Consider the following 19,705-nt stretch of genomic DNA (forward strand, 5'->3'; position numbering starts at 1 on the left):
AAATGCCGAACAAGAGGGGTCCCAGGACTGAGCCCTGTGTGACACGGCTTGTGACTGGCTTAGAGTCTGACATGGCTCCAGCAATTCTGACCTTGTGGGTTCTGTCCTTGAGCCAGTTTGTAACCCATCATGTGACATATGGGTTTACTTTTAAGCTGGTGAGTTTGTCTATGATGCCCAAGTGGGGTATTGTGTCGAAGGCTTTTGCAAGGTCAAGGTAGGCTGTGTGAACTGCCTTACCCTCATCAATGGCCTTAGTGACTGTTTCAAAAAAGTCGACCAGGTTCAAAAGGCAGGATCTGCCCTTGACAAAGCCGAATTGGGTAGGATTCAATGTCTGTAGGTCCCCAATGTCTTTGTTTATGAGTTCCATAATGATCCTTTCCATAGCTTTGCAGACCAGGCTCGTCAAGCTTATGGGGTGGTAATTTCCAGGGTCCATAGAAGCACCTCCTTTGTGGAGTGGGACCACTGTTGCTGTATGCCACTCTTTGGGTACGTATCCTGTAGTAAGGCTAAGATTAAACAGCAGCCTTATGTGCTATCTTTTCAGAGCTAAGAGGGTCATTGTGGTCTATCTTCCTCATTTCTTATTGTCTTCTAGCTTTAATAGTGCAAATGAGTAAAGTATTTGGAGGGTATCTTTGGAAATCTAACCTGTGGCATATAAAAGTAAGCTATGACTCCTGCAGGTACTGCAGAGTAGAATAGACTGTAACCCAAACAAAAGTTCAGCATTGCTTACAAAGGAAATGGCTTGCTCTTCCAAGCAGTGATGTAAAGACATATAAACTCCAGCACTGGAATGTATGGTTTAAAGCCCCTATTTCCTGGAGATGAATGGTCAGTGAGTGGACTCCTTGTCCTTAAAAAGCATTACAAACTACTACTCAGTGGAAGAATTGCTAAGACTGTATCAAAAAATGAGCTGTAATTGGCAAGCATTTTCCTGCCCTTCTGATACAAAGAAGATCAAGCTCCAACAGAGCACCTGGAAACTAGGTCTCCGCTGGGATTTATAACTAGATCTCCGCTGGGATTTATATTGTCAGCTTTTGGATGTATCTGTAAATATGTTATTATAAGAAGACATGGATGCAAATAGTGATGACTTATTAAGTGCATTTACTGATGACAGATTTCCCAGATGCAGCATCCAACTTCATAACATCCATCCTAACAGTAGTGCCAGCCTTGTTTGACAAGTAGTTGTCCAGCCTTGAAAGAAACTGCAAAACACCAGAACAAATTCTAGAGGAAGAAGCCCCAATGCAATGGGATAAAATGGGTAAGATGCAAAACTTGGATACTTTAAAATGGCTTGTATAAGATGTGGGCGAGATAGTGGTTATAGGAAATATAAATTGGACTAGAAGATATCCACTGAAAATTTCCATAATCCTTCCATAAAATTATTTAGTCTAGCTCAACTTATTCTGAGCATAAAAAGCAACAAAGTCTTTGATAGGGACAGTAGGTTTGTATTGGAGCCCTCTCCACCTGCCTGTTTTATGTCTTTTGGCATTCTGACAACCAAAATATCCTGAAAAACACTGGTAGTTTTGTTTCTTTGGCATATTAGCTGACTTCCTCCATGACCATCTCTTCTTATGGTGAAATCCACAGACAGTACTTTCTTATGTCGGGTAACATAAAAAATAGATCTCACATCCTGTAATTCACTGATCAACACTGCTAAGTGTGCTACTATTCATTATCTACCACTAAACTGTGCAGTCCAGTATTTTGGTGAAATGTTCCACTAAGTCTTAAATAGTCTGGCTCCTATCTATCAAAGATTAAAAGCTCATAACCTCTTATAAATCATCAAAGAAGTAAAATACCTGATGGCACAAAAATATACAATATGAAGGGCATACCAAAAACTGAGGACATCAACATCCCTTATTGCCTCTAAAGAGAAAAAAAATAATAATATGCTTACTCTAAAAAAAAAAATCTAAATTACAATACCAAAGCTGTTATAATTCAAGGCAGTTTTGGAATTGAATGCATCAGCTACGCAGCCTCGGGATAATAAAACAACTTAAGCTTTTACCATAATAAAAACCTCCTGAAATGTCAAATCAGTCTAGTACATAATTTGACTCAGCAATACCAAAAGGCGCCATCCTTTCATCTATTCAGAAAAACTGAACCCCCACCCAACCAACTAGGACCTTAGAACTATATTGATTGTCTGTTTGCCTCTTTCTGGAACTCCAAAGAAACTTAAGAAGTGCTAAATTACCCATCCCATCTCTTGAAACTGACTGCCCATCTATTTGCAGACCTAGTACACAACTGATTACTAGATGTACCTGAGATAAATATGCTCCCTTTAATTGGATGCCTGCTATAGTTACATAGCTAATTAAAGGGAAGAACAGCTGATGAGTCCAGCAAATTTCAGTCCGTTACTTTACTGCTTCCTATTTGCAAGATTCTGAAGAAATTTGTGGATTTCTTAGCTAATTCAACATTTAAATTACAATAATATGTTAACATATTTATACTATGTCTTGAAACCAAGTTATGACAATGAAAAGCTACTGCTGGACATTACTGTCTCCCTATATGACCCAATTCAGTTTAATATTATTGGTACCTTATTCACCAGTTCATTAATGGCCTTTGGCATGGTCCATCAGCACCTCATACTACAATGCTTTGCTCATATGAGCCTGTCTCAGAGATCCATATAGTATTGTATAAGCGACATGGGAGAGAGAAGTCAGTAAGTCAGAAGTAGCCATGTTACATCACACTATTTTGGAGCTCTGGGCTCAGTACATCACTAACTTTTTTCAATGTCTTTACAAAGAGTCATAACACAGTACTGAAGCCATATTAGTCAAATATGCAGGGGATCCTACCCTGCTATGCCTTGCAGACACACTATAGCTATCCAGATCCATTGTGCAGAACAACTCTAATGCAGTTCAGCATTGGTTATCTTCACAGTTATCTTGGATTTGAGTGCATCAAGATGGGTTAGGCTGGTTTATTTTATTTATTCACTCACTTATTTCATTTGTTAGTCTTGTAAGTAGACTGATCCAGGGACCCTTTACAGCTGTAATCTAAGTCAAAAGGGAAAAAATACAGAAGAAATTCAAGCTACATACTTTGCAAAAAAGCAATACATAATTTGTTAATACTGACTTTACATACAACAATACGTATTAAAAGACACGCAAAGAAGGATTAACAGTAGATTAGATGCAGACTATTACTCAGTGGAAATTATTTACTTATTTATAAATTATAACTTTTTAATTAGATTTAGATACTGTTTTCTTTTGATAGTATGCTATGTAAATTATGCACACATTTTATCTAACATTAGTGGAAATTATTTATTTACAAATTATAACTTTTTTAATTAGATTTAGATATTGTTTTCTTTTGATAGTATGCTATGTAAATTATGCTCACATTTTACCTAACATATAAATGTGATATTTAACATGAAAAATGGTTGGCTTACTGGTTATGCTGTTTGGTTATTGCTTATAACTCATCCTATGTAACCTTTGACTTAGGATCAATGAAATGTGTTTCTTTGAAGTGGACGTATAGTTTTACATATAATTTTTGGTACGTTTTTGTAACTGTTAATCTTATATGGAAAACTACTCCAGAGCACAGGTTTTATTGAATGCCTTTTCACCTGTAACTAGCATAAAAAATCGGAGGTGTGCAGTGTGGAAAGATTGTTTTATGTTGACGGTCTTAGTGACTACCCTGTTGTTTGGTCTCTGTTAGAAACATAGTTTATAGGTGAGAGAGTTTAACAGGAGGTTTGCAGGTACAGAGACTGAGAAACAGATGGACTTCTTGAGGGGTGTACAGTGATGCTGTCTTGTGCAGGACAGCAGTATAAATCTACATATTTTATTTTCTATAATTCTCTGGTTATTGGTATCTTTAAAAGAATTTAGTGTGATAATAAGAAGGGCATATGTGTGCTTTGGGATACATGCATTTAGCCATATTACCTTATGGGTTTCACAGGAGGGGATGGTAAGGTATTAGGATATTTTAAGCAGAATGAAAACTGATTTGCAGTTAACTGTGTGATATTTAAAGTGCAAATTCTGGTCATATCAGATGTATAGGTAGTTAGCTTTAAGTCATTATTATATTTTGTGGACTTTTTATTTTCATTTTGGTATCTTTTGATTGTCTGTATGGGGTACCAAATAACGTTACAGCTGTTCTGCATAGTTAATGCCATTTTTTGCCACCATCCAGTTCTATAATATCTCAAAGTCTGTCTGTATGTTTGCTTCATCATGGTTTCTGGAGATTACTAACTAGAGTACTATGAAATCATCAGCATACATAGTACAATTAATATTGGGACATCTATAAGAAGACAGATAATCATTATCATCATCCCCTTTTTTCCCATTTACATGGGGTCAGGGTATCGTATTAACTGTCGCCAACTGTCTCAATTCAGTGCCACTCTCCTGCCTTCTTCAACACTCATGCCTGACTGTCGCAGATCTTCTTTCACACAATCCATCCACCTCTTTGCTGGACGCCGTCACTTCCTCTTACCTTCTTACTGTCTGTCCCAAATCTCCCTCACCAGATTGTCTTCTGCTTTTCTACACATGTGCCCATACCATTGTAATCTGTTTTCTTTGATCTTTTCTGCAATTGGAGCTACTTTGGCTTCTGCTCTTATGTCCTCATTTCTTCGCCTGTCCCGCAGTGTGCATCCTACCACCTTTCTCAGGCACTTCATTTCCATCACCTCTAGCTTCTTCAACTGTTCTGCCTTTACTGCCCAGGTTTCTGTACCATACAGTAGTACTGGTCACACCACTGTCGTGTACACCTTACTTTTCAGCTTATTTGGCATTCTTTTGTCATATACTACACCTGATACTCTATGCCAGTTGACTGCAGCCCCTCTGATTCTAGCTTTGACCTCTTCATTCAGACTACCCTTCTACTCAACCACCCCTCCCAGATACTTGAAGCTGTTTACCTGTTCCACTATCTTCCCATCTATCTCTATTCTCAGCTTCTTCTGATTTCCCCAATCTGCTGCCATTACCACTGTCTTATCTGTGCTTAGTTTCATCCCATGTGCCTTCAGATTTGCATTCCATTCTCCTATCCTTTGCTGAAGTTCTAGATCAGAGTCTGCCTGTACTGCCACATCGTCTGCATACAGCAGCTTTGTTGCTCTGACCCCTCCAACCTGTTTGCTGATGTAGTCCATTACCAGTATGAACAGCAGTGGGCTCAGAGCTGAACCCTGGTGTACACCCACTCCCACTGGGAACCCCTCAGTGAGGCCAAACACTGTTCGTACTTGAGTCACTGGGTCCTTGTACATAGCCTGTACTAATTCTACCAATGTTTCTGGGACTTCAAACCACCGCAGTACTGCCCAGATCAGCTTTCTTGGGACCTTGTCATATGCTTTCTCCAAGTCTAGGAAAGCCCAGTTTGACTCTCTCCTCTTCTCTAGTTTCTTCTCAAGTATCTGTCTCAATGCAAACATCGGGTCAATTGTGCTGCATCCTGATCTGAATCCAAACTGTTCATCTCCCATCTTACATTCTACTATTCTGCGTATCCGTTTATCAATCACCCTCTCCAGAACTTTCATGCAATGTGGTAGGAGTTTGATGCCTCTGTACTGTCCACAGTTGTGGATGTCCCCTTTGTTCTTGTACACTGGCACAAGTATGCTTATTCTCCAGTCATCTGGAATACGCTTTTCTCTCCACACTACAATTAGTACCCTCAGGAGCCATTTCTCCCCTAGCTCACCCAGCATCTTTATCATATCTGCTGTGACCTCATCTGAGCCTGCTGCTTTCCCTGACTTCATTTTCGTTAGTGTTGCTCTTACTTCTTCTAAGCTGGGCTCCTCTTCTACTCTCATTGTTGGCTGTTTCTGTGGCAGTACCGCTTCTTTGGGGGTTTCTTCATTCAGAAGCTGCCGGAAATACTCCCTCCATCTGCCTTTGATGTCCTGTGGGCTGGTAAGCAGGTTGTTGCTGGAATCCCTTATGAAAGGTGTCTGACTATCTTCTTTATCTTTCTGTATTTGCCTTGCAACCTGGTATAGTTTCTTTGTGCCCCTTACTGAGTCACTTTCCAGAAGCTGATAGCGTGCCTCTGATGCCCTATTCTTTGCTATTGCAACTTCTTTCTTAGCTTCTTTGTTAGCCAACTAGTAGTCCTTCCTAGCTTGGTCAGTCTTTTCAATCTCCCACTTCTTCCTGCACTCCTTCTTTCTTTTGATTACTTCCTGCACTTCTGCATTCCACCACCAGCTTTCCTTATGTACCTTATTCCCTTACCTGGCTCAGCCACATATCTTTTCTGTAGTCCTAACACATGCTGTTTTTAGGCGCTGCCACTCTTCTTCAACTCCACCTATTTCCTCCTCTTCTTGAGGTGCAAGAGTCCTGAGTAATTCCTTGAACTGCTGCACTTTCTCTCCAGCCAACTTCCAGGTCTTCAGCCTGGTCTCTGTTGACCTTAGAGCCTTCTCTGACCACTGCTTGCAGCTGATTGTGGCAACTACTGGTTTATGCTGTGAACCGACTGTTTCACTGGGGATGACTTTGCAATCATGGATTCTACCCCAGTGCCTTTTCCTTACTAGGAGGAAGTCTACCTGAGTTGCATGCTGGCTACTCTTGTATGTGATCTTGTGACTGTCTCTCTTTCTGAACCATGTGTTGGCTACTATCATGCCATTTGCCAGACAGAAGTCTAGAATGGCTTCTCCTTCTTTATTCCTATTGCTCCACCCATGTGGACCCAGGCAGTCCTCATATCCTGTTCTGTCTGTCCCGATATGTGCATTTAAGTCACCCATTATCAACACCAATTCATGTAAGGTATTGTAAAAAAGAGTAGGGGACCTAGTAATGACCTCAGAGGGACTCCATCTGAGAAACAGTCTGAGACTGATGTCTAGTGATAGGAGTTAATTGAAAAAGCCCTTTTTGAGAAACCTCTTTTGAAATAAGCTAATCCTTTTTATTTCAGACAGATCAAAAAGCAATTATTATACATGGCTTCAAAGGCTCTTTTAAAGTCAGAGATGAAGTATGTTGTGCAATGGCATTTTCTGAGATTAAGGCAAAATCTTTTGGGTTTCTAATACCATGATGGGAATGGACCCTTCTCCTAAGTCATGGTACAATTACAGATTCATACCTGATAGATTGCAGTTATGGCACCGAAGCATTCATGAAATCTATGATGTTTGCCCGGGAGCCGTCCCTAATTAGTTATATTCTCATATAATTGCTTGTATATGATTTTTAATGTATTTTGCTAAGTGGGCAGATTATTGAAAAAGGGCTGTAGTCATTTGCTCTTGAAGGTATTCTAACTTAGTTTGAATTCTGAATAACTGCTATGGACAATAAGACCAGTGAAGCTGCTCTATCAACTAAAATTCTCGGACTTGCATGTCAGTATGCCTTTTCATAAAATCAAATGAAAGATAGACATGTTATACAAATAAGAATATTTATGATAACATTAACGTACAATTACAGCTGTATGCTTACTTTTCATCTACTTTATGTTCCACACATTCAAAAGTGGCAAGTACAGTAACTCTGTACATAAACTAGAACAAATCTGTAAGAAATCGTCTCATTTTTCTGGAGTGCTTTCCTCTAGAACACGCTGCTGCCTGGATCTTTTTGCAATCCTCTGGATGGAATTCTATCTTCTTGTCTCATCCAAACTAAAACTAGACCACAAATAGTTATGTCAGACAGACTGGCCATCCCTGTCAAACATTCACTAATGCTACACATTCACACACAGTCTATGGTCATCTAACTACAGCCAAATTCTTGTTCTCTCTACTACCAACAGGTATGGTGGTTCTTCTTTCTTTGTCATGGCAGTAAAACTATAGAACAAGCTTCCTTCAGCTCCAGACAAATTCAAAGTAACTTTGACTTTAGAAAATTGCCACTCCTTTGTAATTGGGCCTGCCACTGTGGTTTACCCACTAAATATCAAATTATTTAAATTCTGTGTAAGCTTTATCTGTAACTCTCCTTATTCCTGTCTCCTTTTGTCATTTTTCTATAATTTTACGTAAGTCATTCTCTGTCGTTCCACTAGCTCTTTCTAAAAGTACAAATGTCCATTTTGTTCACTCACTACACTTGCTTGCTAACTTCCAACTGCTTTCTACTTTCTATGCCACCACACCTTTACCATAATGCATTGGACTTTTTTCCTCTATCTGTAGCCTACACCTATTTGAATGCTTTCATTTTCTAACCCTCTTCTTTCCAGGTTTCCACTTTCTGTACTTTCTCTTTCCCTAGTTTTCTTCTTCATTATCCTGTTTGCTTAACTGTGTTATACACATGTTATGTGTAACCTTCCTATGCCATTCCTACAAGTGGCCATTTACATACATTTCATAAGTTCATGTATAGGTTTCAGAAGTGTTCCTTAATGTCTAAGTACATTTTACATAAACCCGCTGTCTCTAGGATGACTCTTACTTACGTAGATATCTCATCAAATGTTATATTTACTTAACTAGAATTATCAGGATTGAACGTTATAAAAAAACATCAATTGCATATGTGTTATATATTGAGTTTTGTTTTTATCTCTGTTACTTTAGCTGTGTTTGTACAGTACTGCCTGCCTTATTGTCAAGGAATGTTTTTTTTTCTCTCTCTCTGTCTGATCCTCTGGTGACAGTAGGCCCTCTTCAGTGGAACTTCCAGGTTAATAACATAAATAAACAAATAAGCAAATAAATAAAACCCTTAGTGGGCCTCAGAAATGTAATAGGTTCTAGACGGCCTGAACATCTTTCCTCACTGCAGCATACAACATCTGAAAAACAGAAATTGATAATTACAATTCTTCATCCACCGAACACCAAAGGATGAGCACAACTGCCAATGCAAGGGGGGGGGGGGTCTACAGATATGAGAGAACAGAAAAGCCCCTGAGAATCTTCTGCTAACTTCTCAGATAACTTGTTATCAGCACAGAGAACTCTGCTATGGACCCTACAAAAAGCTTTACCAATGTGATAGCCAATACTTAAAATGACCCAGGATGATTTGTTGAGGACGATATCTGCTTCTGTACCATGTACAATTTATGGTGCCTGTAAAACTACAGATGGCAGATGCTTAACCACATCTTTTCTGTTCAGATGTAGACGAGGGTCTGGCAAGCATTGAGTAACTAAGACCAAACTAAAAAGAGGTAACAGTTCCTTCCCTACTTTGTTTTATGGCTGTAGAATGTGCAATAAAATCACAGTTATTCGTAACACAGCTTAGTCCAAACTGTAAGACTAAAGATATGGGTGTAAGCAGTAGAAATGGAGTTCATAAATTGGAATCATAACATATAAGGAAAACACATGCTCTTTTCAGCTGGCAATGAACATGCCACTGGAAAAAAACATGCATATAGTCAGAAAGGAAAAAAAAAATCACCTGAAAGCAGTCATCTTAAAACATGTTCCTTTCTTTTGTTACTTAGAAGTTGTCTAGAAATGAGGAATAAACTACACAAAGGGTTCAGTAATCAGAACTACTGCGAGAAAGTACAGTTTTGTACCTACCATAAATGTAGATGTTCGAGTGCTCATACAGCTGCAGACATAACAGATGGGTTATCCTGCCATCAGGCAGGTCCTCGGTCAGCCGAATTCCAAAGTCTAGGTCCAGCGTCGGTTGTCGTCGCTTCTTCCCTGACGTCAGTGCAGCAGGGGTATAAAAGAGCCAGCCGACGCCATCTTCTTCAGTTTTTCTTGCCCCAGATGTCAGGTGCCCTCAGAAGGAAGGCAAAACATAAACTTATGTAATCATGCAATATAGAATAATCAAAAAACAGTAGTTGCAAGCAAATACACCATAAAAGAATACCCCAAATAGGTTGTATGAGAAGGTGTTTGTCATAAGGCCTGTCTTAAGAGGGGATGGAGGGAGGGAAACCTGGACTGCAGCTGTATGAGCACTCGAACATCTACATTTATGGTAGGTACAAAACTGTACTATGTTCATCGTGCATACAGCTGCAGTCATAACAGATGGGTAGAATCCCAAAGCTAAGTAGGGGTGGCAGGCACTAAGTGGAACTAGGAGGAGCAAGGATTCCCTGCAAGACAGCTGTGGCAAATCCCGCTCTAGATTTAGAGTAAAATGGAAGGTGATAGTGTTTGGAGAAAGTGTGCACTGAACTCCAAGTGGCTGCTTCCAAAATGTCCTTGGTAGGAACCCCCCTGAGGAAAGCTGCAGAGGTAGCTGTGGCCCTTGTGGAGTGGGATCTGATGCTTGAAGGCACAGCTTTTCCATGAAATGAGTAACAAAAGTGTATGCAGTGGACTATCCATTTTGAGATTGTCTGTTTGGAGATAGCCTTTCCTTGAGCACCTGTAGCATAGGACACAAAGAGTTGCTCGGATTTCCTGAATGGCTTTGTCCTGTCCAAATAATAACAAAGTTGTCTGTGAATGTCCAAGGAATGCAGTAGTCTTCCCCCTTTGTTTTGTGGGTTAGGGTAAAAGGTAGGTAAGTGGATAGTCTGATTCAAGGCTACACTGGATACCACCTTTGGTATAAAGGTAGGGTTGGTTCGTAAGGAAACTCTGTCCTGATGGAAAATGATGAAAGGTTGTACAGCCATAAGGGCCTGTAGTTCCGAAACCCTGCATGCTGTGGTGATAGCCAGAAGGAAGGCTGTTTTCCATGACAAGTATTGTAGTTCTGTTGAAGCAGCTGGCTCAAATGGAGGAAGGGTCAGCTTTTCCAATATGAAGTTGAGGTCCCAAGCAGGGACTGGTGGTTTCCTTGGGGGGGTTTATATTCTTTGCCCCTCTGAGGAACTGTCTTAAGAGAGGATGAGAGAATAAAGGAGGATCTGAGTTGTATTGTGCAGAAATGGCTGAAGCGTGGATTTTGATGGAGGAGAAGGAAAGTCCACTGTTTAACATCTCAGCTAGGTACTGTAAAATTTGAGGTAAATTTATTACCCAAGGATTCTGGCCCTTTTTCTGATTCCAGGCACAAAATCGTTTCCATTTGGCGGAGTAGGCTTTTCTAGTAGAAGGTCCTCTGGCCTCCAAGATGACATCCTGCACCTCCTTGGAGAGGAGGGTCTGTTGGGAAATCAAGGGATTCTCCATGCAGCTAGATTTAGGGTTTTGAGTTGGCTGTGAAGAGTTTTGAAGTTGTGCTGGGACAGCAGAAGAGGCACTAGAGGTAGGATCCATGGTGGGGAATGCGTCAGGCCCTTCAGGAGCAGATACCAGTGTTATCTTGGCCAATCTGGAGCAATGAGAATCATTTTCGGCCTCTCTGCTCTGGCTTTTAATAGAACTTTGGGCAGCAGAGGGAGAGGCGGAAAGGCATAGACTGTCAATGTTGTCCAATTGAAAGAAAGCGCGCCCACTTTCCAGGCCTGTGGATGATAGGTCCTTGAACAAAATTTTTTCAATTGGTAATTTCTGTGGGTAGCAAAGAGATCTATGTCTGGCTGTCCCCATGCCTGAGTTATCTTTGCGAAAACTTGAGGATGCAATTTCCATTCGTGTGGATCTGTCATATTTCTGCTTAGGCTGTCTGCCAGTGTGTTTTCCTTCCCTGGCAGGAATTGTGCCTGAAGTTGGATTTGCAATTCCAGAGCTGTGTTCCATAGGGTCATGGCTAGTCTGCACAGGGGGTATGAATGAGTTCCCCCCTGTTTGTTTATGTACCACATCACTGTGGTGTTGTCTGTCCTTATCAATAGCTGGCCTGGATGCAGTAGGTCTTTGAAGGCCATAATAGCATTTTGCACTGCTAGCATTTCCTTTTGGTTGATGTGTAGGTGCTTCTCTTTTTGGGACCATTTTCCCTGAATGCACTGATCTGTCATGTGTGCCCCCCAGGCATAGTCCAAGGCGTCTGTTGTGATGATTTGAGTTGCTTGAGGTATGCAGAAAGGGAGACCTATGTTTCTTTGGCATGCTTGAGCCCACCACAGAAATTCCTTTTGAAGACATGGAATGAGTGGTATAATTGTTTCCAAACTGTGGCTGTGTTGAGACCATAAGTTTTTTAGGTACCACTGAAGTTTCCTCATATGCAGCTTTGCACATGGGATCAGAAGGATGCAAGATGCCATGAATCCCAGAGCCTGCAGGACTTTCCTTGCAGTCAGCTGGTGAAGGTTGCCATTTTGCTGAAGTATTGAGATAGTTGCCCTTGTTTGTCTGGCGTGAGGTAGGCCATCTGGGTGTTTGTATTCAAGCTGGCACCCAGGAAAATTATTTTTAGAGAGAGTATTAGTTTTGATTTCTTTTTGTTGACTGTGTATCCCAGAAAGTTCAACAGTTTTATTACAAACGCCATGTGTTTCAGAAGTATGTCCTTGCTGTCCGCTTGGATCAGGCAGTCGTCCAGATATGGGTATATTTGTATTCCTTGAAGTCTGCAGAAGGCAATTACTGATGCCAGGCATTTCGTAAACACTCTGGGTGCAGTAGATAAGCCAAAGGGCAATGCAGAGAATTGATAATGGGTTGAACCTGCAAGAAATCTGAGGTATCTTCTGCAATCTTGTCTGATAGGGACATGCAGGTATGCCTCCTTGAGGTCCAATGTTACCAGCCAAGACTCCTTGCCCAGCATGGGAAGAAGCTGCTGTAATGTGAGCATCTTGAATTTTGGTACTTGTAAATATGTATTTAGGATGGATAGGTCTAAAATAGGTCTCCAATCTTTGTCTTTCCTTGGTACCAGGAATAGTCTGGAATAAAACCCTTGATCTTGTTCTTTTGCAGGTACCTCTTGAATAGCTTTCATGTCCATGAGAGCTGAAATTTGTTTTTGTGCCTCTGCCCTTTGATTTTGTGGCAGGTTTGGCATGCCTCTCATTTTTGGAAGGGTGTGAAAGTGGAATCTGTAGCCTCTGTCTATAATGTCCAGAATCCATTTGTCTTTTGTGACAATATGCCAATTTTTTGAGAATAATGCCAGTTTTCCGCCCAAAGGTGCTGCCATTAAAGCTTTGCTTGGCAGGTAAAGGGGAAAGTCATTGTGTCTGCTTTCTGAATGACTGTGATCTATCTTCTCCACCTCTTGGGGTTGGTGCTTGCCATTGTCTGGCTCTGAATGATCCTTGAGATTGCCCTCTACCCCTCGGGCCTGTATCTGCCTCTTTGAGGTCTGTCCGTGGCTGGAAAGGACCAATTTTTTGAAGGCCAGTTTCTGCTGAAACGTGGAGGTTGTACCTGCAGGAAATCTTTCACTGTTTGCATTGATCTCGCCTTTTCCTCCATTTTCTTTAGTACCTCCTCAGCTTTAACACCAAACAATACATCTTTTTGAAGAGGTGCATCTAGTAATTTAGCTTTGACATGATCTGGTAAGGCTTGCTCTTTGAGCCAAGCATGTCTACGTATGACAGACCCTATAACAGCAGCTCTACATGAGGCCTCTAAAGCATCAAAACCACACTGCAAGGTATGTTTACCCACTTGCTCTGCACTATGCAACAAATCCTGCAACTCTTTTAAATCTGGTTGTTCTGGTTGTGTCATTTTGCTTTTCAACTGAGATAACAAAAACCGTTGATACTTTAACATATGACAGTTTAATGCCCTCATGGTTAAAGTGGCCGAGGTATACACCTTTCCCCCCACCTTTCTAAAGCTCTGGAATCTCTCTCTGAAGGTAATGGGTTTTTAGCAGTAGAGGCCTTAATTCCCTTGGGACCCTGTGAAATAGTTTCTGGGTCAGCAGTATGGCTTTTGTATAGGAACTGGTGTGAATCAGGAACCCGGTAATACCTGTCGGGTTTAACAGGAGCTGGAGGTAAAGAATCTGGGTTGAGGCTGGCTTCTGTGATCACATCATCTAATATATCTAAGACAGGAGGGATAGCCAGAGGCCTATGCTGGGGTAGCAAGAGAAAATCCCTGAGCCTTTTCTTGGAATCTGAGTAATCTTGGCCTTCCCAGTGAAAGTGTTCCCTCAAAGTATGTAGGGTTTCCCCAAAAGAGTAGTCCTCAGGGGGGGAGACCGAGGGAATAGACTCCTCTGCATCAGAGTCTTCAAAAGGAGAATAGGTGTAGTCCTGGTCCTCAGAATGTTCAGAGGTAATAGAGGCTTGATCTGAGGAAGGGTAGTCTTCCTCTAATTTGGGCCTTTTGTCCGAGAGGGGTTGAGAACCCCTGATAAGAGTAATCAAGTCCTCAGCCATTTTGAGCATCTGTTTTTTTAGGCATGGGGCCTTGAGAGGGGGTCTGAGGTCCTTGTTTTTTAGTTTTCATGGCTGCTTTAGATTTTGTGAAAGCTTTAATAGAGAAGGAGGAAGGCCTGAAGACACCTTGAGAAATGGCAGGCCTGTCTAAACTCTGAGTTTCCAAGCCAAGAGTGGCGTCGGTATCTGTAGTCAGAATGGGGACCGAGGAGCCTGCGACCTCGGGTACTGAAGACACCGGTAATGAAGTGTCATCGGTACTCAGGGGCTGCGTAGGCACCTCGCTGAGAACCGGAGAACCGGTAGTCGGCCTTAGTGTGGTGTCAGTAGAAGTCGCAGACCTCGTATGTCGGTCCTTATCTTTGCGTCTTTTACTCAAAACTGGAGTCGGAGTATCCAACGACATAATATAATTAAATTTTTTACCAAAATAGTGAAGGGCGAACTCCACCCGACACTTAATAGTGCGTTTGTTGAATCTAGCACAAAAACGGCAGGCCGAGACGTCGTGGTCTGGGCCTAAGCAAGGAATACAGAAAGAGTGGAAATCCTTATGCGGTATTTGCTTCCCACATGAAATGCAATTATTAACTTTGTCTGACATCGGTCTGAGGCAAGAAAAGTTTCCCCAACGGGGTACTTAGCTTTCAAGAAGACTTCGGCTGAAATATTTTCGTAAATCTCAGGAGCTGGCCGACTGGCACTTGCAAACTGCTTCTGCTTCGGGCACCGTGCGGCAAGAAAGACTGAAGAAGATGGCGTCGGCTGGCTCTTTTATACCCCTGCCACACTGACGTCAGGGAAGAAGCGACAACAACCGACGCCGGACCTAGACTTTGGAATTCGGCTGACCGAGGACCCGCCTGACGGCAGGATAACCCATCTGTTATGTCTGCAGCTGTATGCACGATGAACATCAATAAATACAATAAAACCTAAAAGTGACATATAAAGAAAAGTAAAATAAAATAAAATAAATGAAAAATATTTTTAAAAAGTTGCAGTATGATACAGAAAATGGCATTGGTCTCAAATGGGTAAGAGACTGTATAGTTCTTTTCATTAGGGTACAGTTATTGATATTTTTCATTGTTTAGTATAAGCTTCCAAATTCTTTAGATTATAGTCCACAAACTGAAGCAGTCCAACTAGATGATTTATTTTTTTTTATTTATTTTTATTTTATACTTTGTTGATCAGGTAAGTGAACTGGTCCATGGACCCTTTTCAGCCAGGATATGGGAGTCATTACAAATTTGTTTCAGAAGTAATAAATTAGTAATTCATAGATAATTTTGAAGTGATTGAAGGAGAAGAGTTCATTTATATCTCAAACTACTACACAGATAATTTTGAAATGATTGTGACACAGTTAGTTAAAAACTTGTACTCTTAAATGTTATAGACTGTGAAAAGGCTACATGCCAAAGTATTGTCTTAAAGAGTTGCAGAGACTGAATATTTCATGCAATGTACATTGCTAACAATTCATGGGATTAATACAGTTTTGCATACTTGTTCATAATGTGTTTCTATGTAGGCAATGATTGCTAGTTTAATTGTGATGCACCCAGATGGGTAGTAGAGTTATAGCACAGGGCCATATTGATAGTCAAGTGGAGACTAGTTACTGTTTCTTAGTTTCTGAATTAAGAAATGGGGAATTAGTTGAAAAGAGGGAGAGGCCGATAGTTGCAAAGAAACTGAGAAGAAGGAGAGCATGATTCTTCGAGAAAAGGAAGGGAAAGGAGAAGAGTGGTGGCTTTGCTTCTCTTAAACATTTCCTGGGTACTAGTTAGATTCAGTTTATTTAGAGGTTAATGATAATGTCATATTTGTATTTACATATTTACAAAAATCAGCCAATCATCTGAGAAGCTTTAGACCTGTTATACATATCTAGTATGGCTTAATGGTAAATCACTTTGGCTATGGTGTACAGGGTCCTAGGTTTGAGCCTTGCAGAGAGTGTATATTTATTGTTGGGAGGGTGGCCTAATGGTTAAGGTGTTTGCCTTACAAACACAAGTTGTAGAGTTTGATTCTCACAAGGGATAATTGGCTAGGCTTAAAATGGCTCACAAGGGCAGTTCGTTTAGTATGAATACATTTACAGGGACTGACCAGTCATCTGAGTAGTTCCCAACCTGTTACATACATAGACGAGTTGCTAATTTATGGCAGAAATGAATGCTTTTGGACAAGGAGTGAAAAAAGAGAGCAAACCTTTTTTCAGGTGCTCCAGAAGATTCTTTCTAAAATGCAGGCACTCTGTTATGTTCCTGAGCTGTTGGGTAGGTGGTTTCAATTAGGAGTCTGTTTTACTAAAGCCCCTTTCCCAGGTAGAGATTCCAAAGGCTAGCTGCCAATGTGTGGTCATACTAGATATTTCATGGTTTAAGTGATATTCGTCTTACTTGAAATCCAAATCATTTTGAAGAAAGCAAATGTAACAGAGCACATTTATTTATCTGATATTCTTACCTTTTGTAGCTTTTCAGTAAGTTGCTGGTTCAGGGTAGCTAAGCTCTGAGTCTGAACCTTGAGTGCCATAATCTGCTCTTCTTTCATTTCCAATGTTTTCTTGAAGGATGATTCTAGCTTATGTTCCAGCATTTTATAGTTACTAGACAAGAAACACACAATGAATAATACAAAAGAAAAAACATTATTTTGTAGACTGTCATGTAGATGATTATAGTCACCATTTTTTAATACAAAACTTCTTTTCAGCATTTATTAATCAGAAATAGATTTAGGTGCATACTGTTGGCCAGAATAGATATATATATGTTTTTATTATTTTTTTCATTAAAATGCATGTCACACTTTTTGTACATTATAATTTCAAGCTGAAACTTGCACTCTAATTACTTTCTTTGGCATCCAGTGATGTTGTGCGTTTTACTTGCATTTTGTCTTATTAACAGAAACGTGAAATATAGGATGACAGTGCTATAGCATTCAGCCCTGAACTTTGATATATATATATATATATATATATATATATATATATATATATATATATATATATATATATATATATACATACATATACATACATTTATCTATATGGGTCTACTACATATGATCGACAGCTCATATGATTGACAAACGATTCAGGGAGACCAAAACACCGAAAGCTCAAAACACTGAAAACTCATTTGATCGAAACTCATAACATCGACACATGAAATTCAAAGCATTATGCCCTTTCCCCATTGTAGCACGGCCCTGGAGTTATAATACATAGTTAGGGGGGTGGAGCCCCCCACATTATTTAGATAAATATTATTTCTGTGATAAGTATCCATGTGTATGTTCAACATTTATGACATATGTGGGGGGTACACCCCCCACACACCCCCAGTGTGGGGGGCTGTGCCCCCCAAGTATGTATTCTAACTCCAGGGTCGTGCTACAGTAGAGAAAGGGCATAATGCTTTGAATTTCATGTACTGATGTTATGAGTTTCAATCAAATGAGTTTTTGGTGTTTTGAGCTTTCAGTGTTTTGGTGTCGACATGAGTGTGGATCATATGAGCTGTCGATCATATGTATATATTTATACAGATGGAGAGAAAGGCAAGTACCCATACTTTGTATTTATGAAGCAACCTGGACAAATCATATCACAGTCCTCAGTGATTTGCCAGAAAAATACAAATTTTATGAGGAACAGAGTAAAATATGTGGCAAAACTCTGGAAATTTTGTGAAAATCTGGGCAGTTGAGAAGTATGCCTGTATCCTGCAAGGCTGCACTTTCACACCATGAGTAGACAATCTTAATTTTCACCAGTCTCTTCCAATACATTACTTCAACTCTTACAGCTGCTTTGCTTCCCAGGCTTTTGTACCTTATCGCTTCTCCTCAAACTGCACTCATTTCCTAAACTCTTCCTCATTTTCTCACACCCCACCACTAACTACATTTCCTCCTCTGTTCATTTATCCTCTTGCTCATTTCCATAATTTATTCTTTCATATCTCTCATCAAATTTTAAGCTACATTATTACTTCTCTATCTGTAACTTATTACTAACCTCAAAAACACCCCAGTCTTGTCTTTTTACTGCAGCCACCATGCCATAAAAGCATTAACTATTATTGCATTTTATTTTTCTCTTCAATAATTAGCCAATATATGTTAATTTCTCTCTTGCTTTTTGTGTTAAAATGCTATGTTCATGTAAGAAATATTTGAAAATCATGTAAATAAGCTCATGTATAAATGTTTTACCCTGCAATTATAAATCTGCATTATGTGCAACTTAAATGTGGAGTTTTTCTCCACAGGCCTCCACTGAAAATGGAATTTACCCAGTCAGACTTTTGTCTGTCATCAAAGACAAATAAATAAATATATTAAGTCACTACTGTGGAACGCTAAGTGACCAGTGATGTTTTATTATTGTAGAACTCTGTTTTCTAATACAATGTAGTGCTTTTTTCCATTACAGCATACATCCGTGAAAACAGTACCGATAAACAAGCAATGTATAATGTGCAATTACATTTTCACAGACAAGTGATCATGTAGTGACTTTGTGGTCAGCAAGTACATGCTTGTGGAAACTTGGTGGGAATTCAGGAATTTGTTTTCTTTCTGTAGAATTCTGTTTTTCTAACATTGTAGACTATACAGATTTTGCAGCTTATGCAGTTCTGTTTAATTCTCATTTACCTCATAATTACATCTGTCTGCACTGCAACTATATGAATACTTGATGAATGCATTGTCTAAGCTTTATTATTACTGACAATACAGAACTAATGATTTATGTGGTTTTACTAAGTGAAATAGAAATATTGACTGTTAATGTATATATCCATTATTTTAGGCTGTAATTATATATAGTCAACATTTTTGCTCACTGTCTTGGTTCTTCTTTCCTTTACTACATATCACACCATTCCATTTCCTTATTTCCTTTCCTCTTGATTTAAGTCCTTGCCAGTCATTAAATAACTTGCATCAGCCTTCAGCTACCTGAAATTACTATATTGAAGGCTGTGCATTTCCAGGATAAAGTATTTGCTCCCTTCTTACTGGGTTAGGAAAAAACCTCTGTAAGCTTTGTCTTTTAATTGATTTTAATTAAGTTGTAATCTTTAGAAACATTCAGCAGTTGGAAGGATCCCTCTAAATTATCACCCCCACTTTGCCATATGAAAACAAAAAAGAAATACATTTGAGTAAAAAGCAGTTAATTCCCTTCACAGATTTTGTTGTATAAAAAATAAAAATACCCACTTCCAAATGTTAAATGCCACAAAAGTAGCATGTCTTCTTTCACTCAACTCCCAGTAAACATTATACTAGTATTCCTTCTTGTCAATCAGTTATTTTATACATAATTTGCTTATCTGTGCTTTATTCCTAAAATACACAGATATGCTCTTGTAGCCATGCTTTCACTACTTTTGAAGGTGTGGCCTGCTCCATTTGCTCTTGCTCTGCTCAGGCT

The 19,705-nt window shown here is 39.8% G+C and overlaps 1 protein-coding gene across 1 annotated transcript in view; it reads right to left on the minus strand.

Annotated features, from left to right (window-relative positions):
* LOC122805298 (girdin-like) overlaps positions 1 to 19,705 on the minus strand; it is a 1,431,879-nt gene that overhangs the window by 364,312 nt on the left and 1,047,862 nt on the right. The window contains exon 17 of the mRNA XM_044075386.1: positions 16,720 to 16,861. Within this exon, the coding sequence (XP_043931321.1) occupies positions 16,720 to 16,861 (142 nt within the window). The remainder of the gene's footprint in view (positions 1 to 16,719; positions 16,862 to 19,705) is intronic.

The sequence above is a fragment of the Protopterus annectens genome, chromosome 6.part1 (genome assembly GCF_019279795.1).
Source record: "Protopterus annectens isolate FY-2018-M chromosome 6.part1, PAN1.0, whole genome shotgun sequence".
Lineage (NCBI taxonomy): Eukaryota > Metazoa > Chordata > Ceratodontiformes > Protopteridae > Protopterus > Protopterus annectens.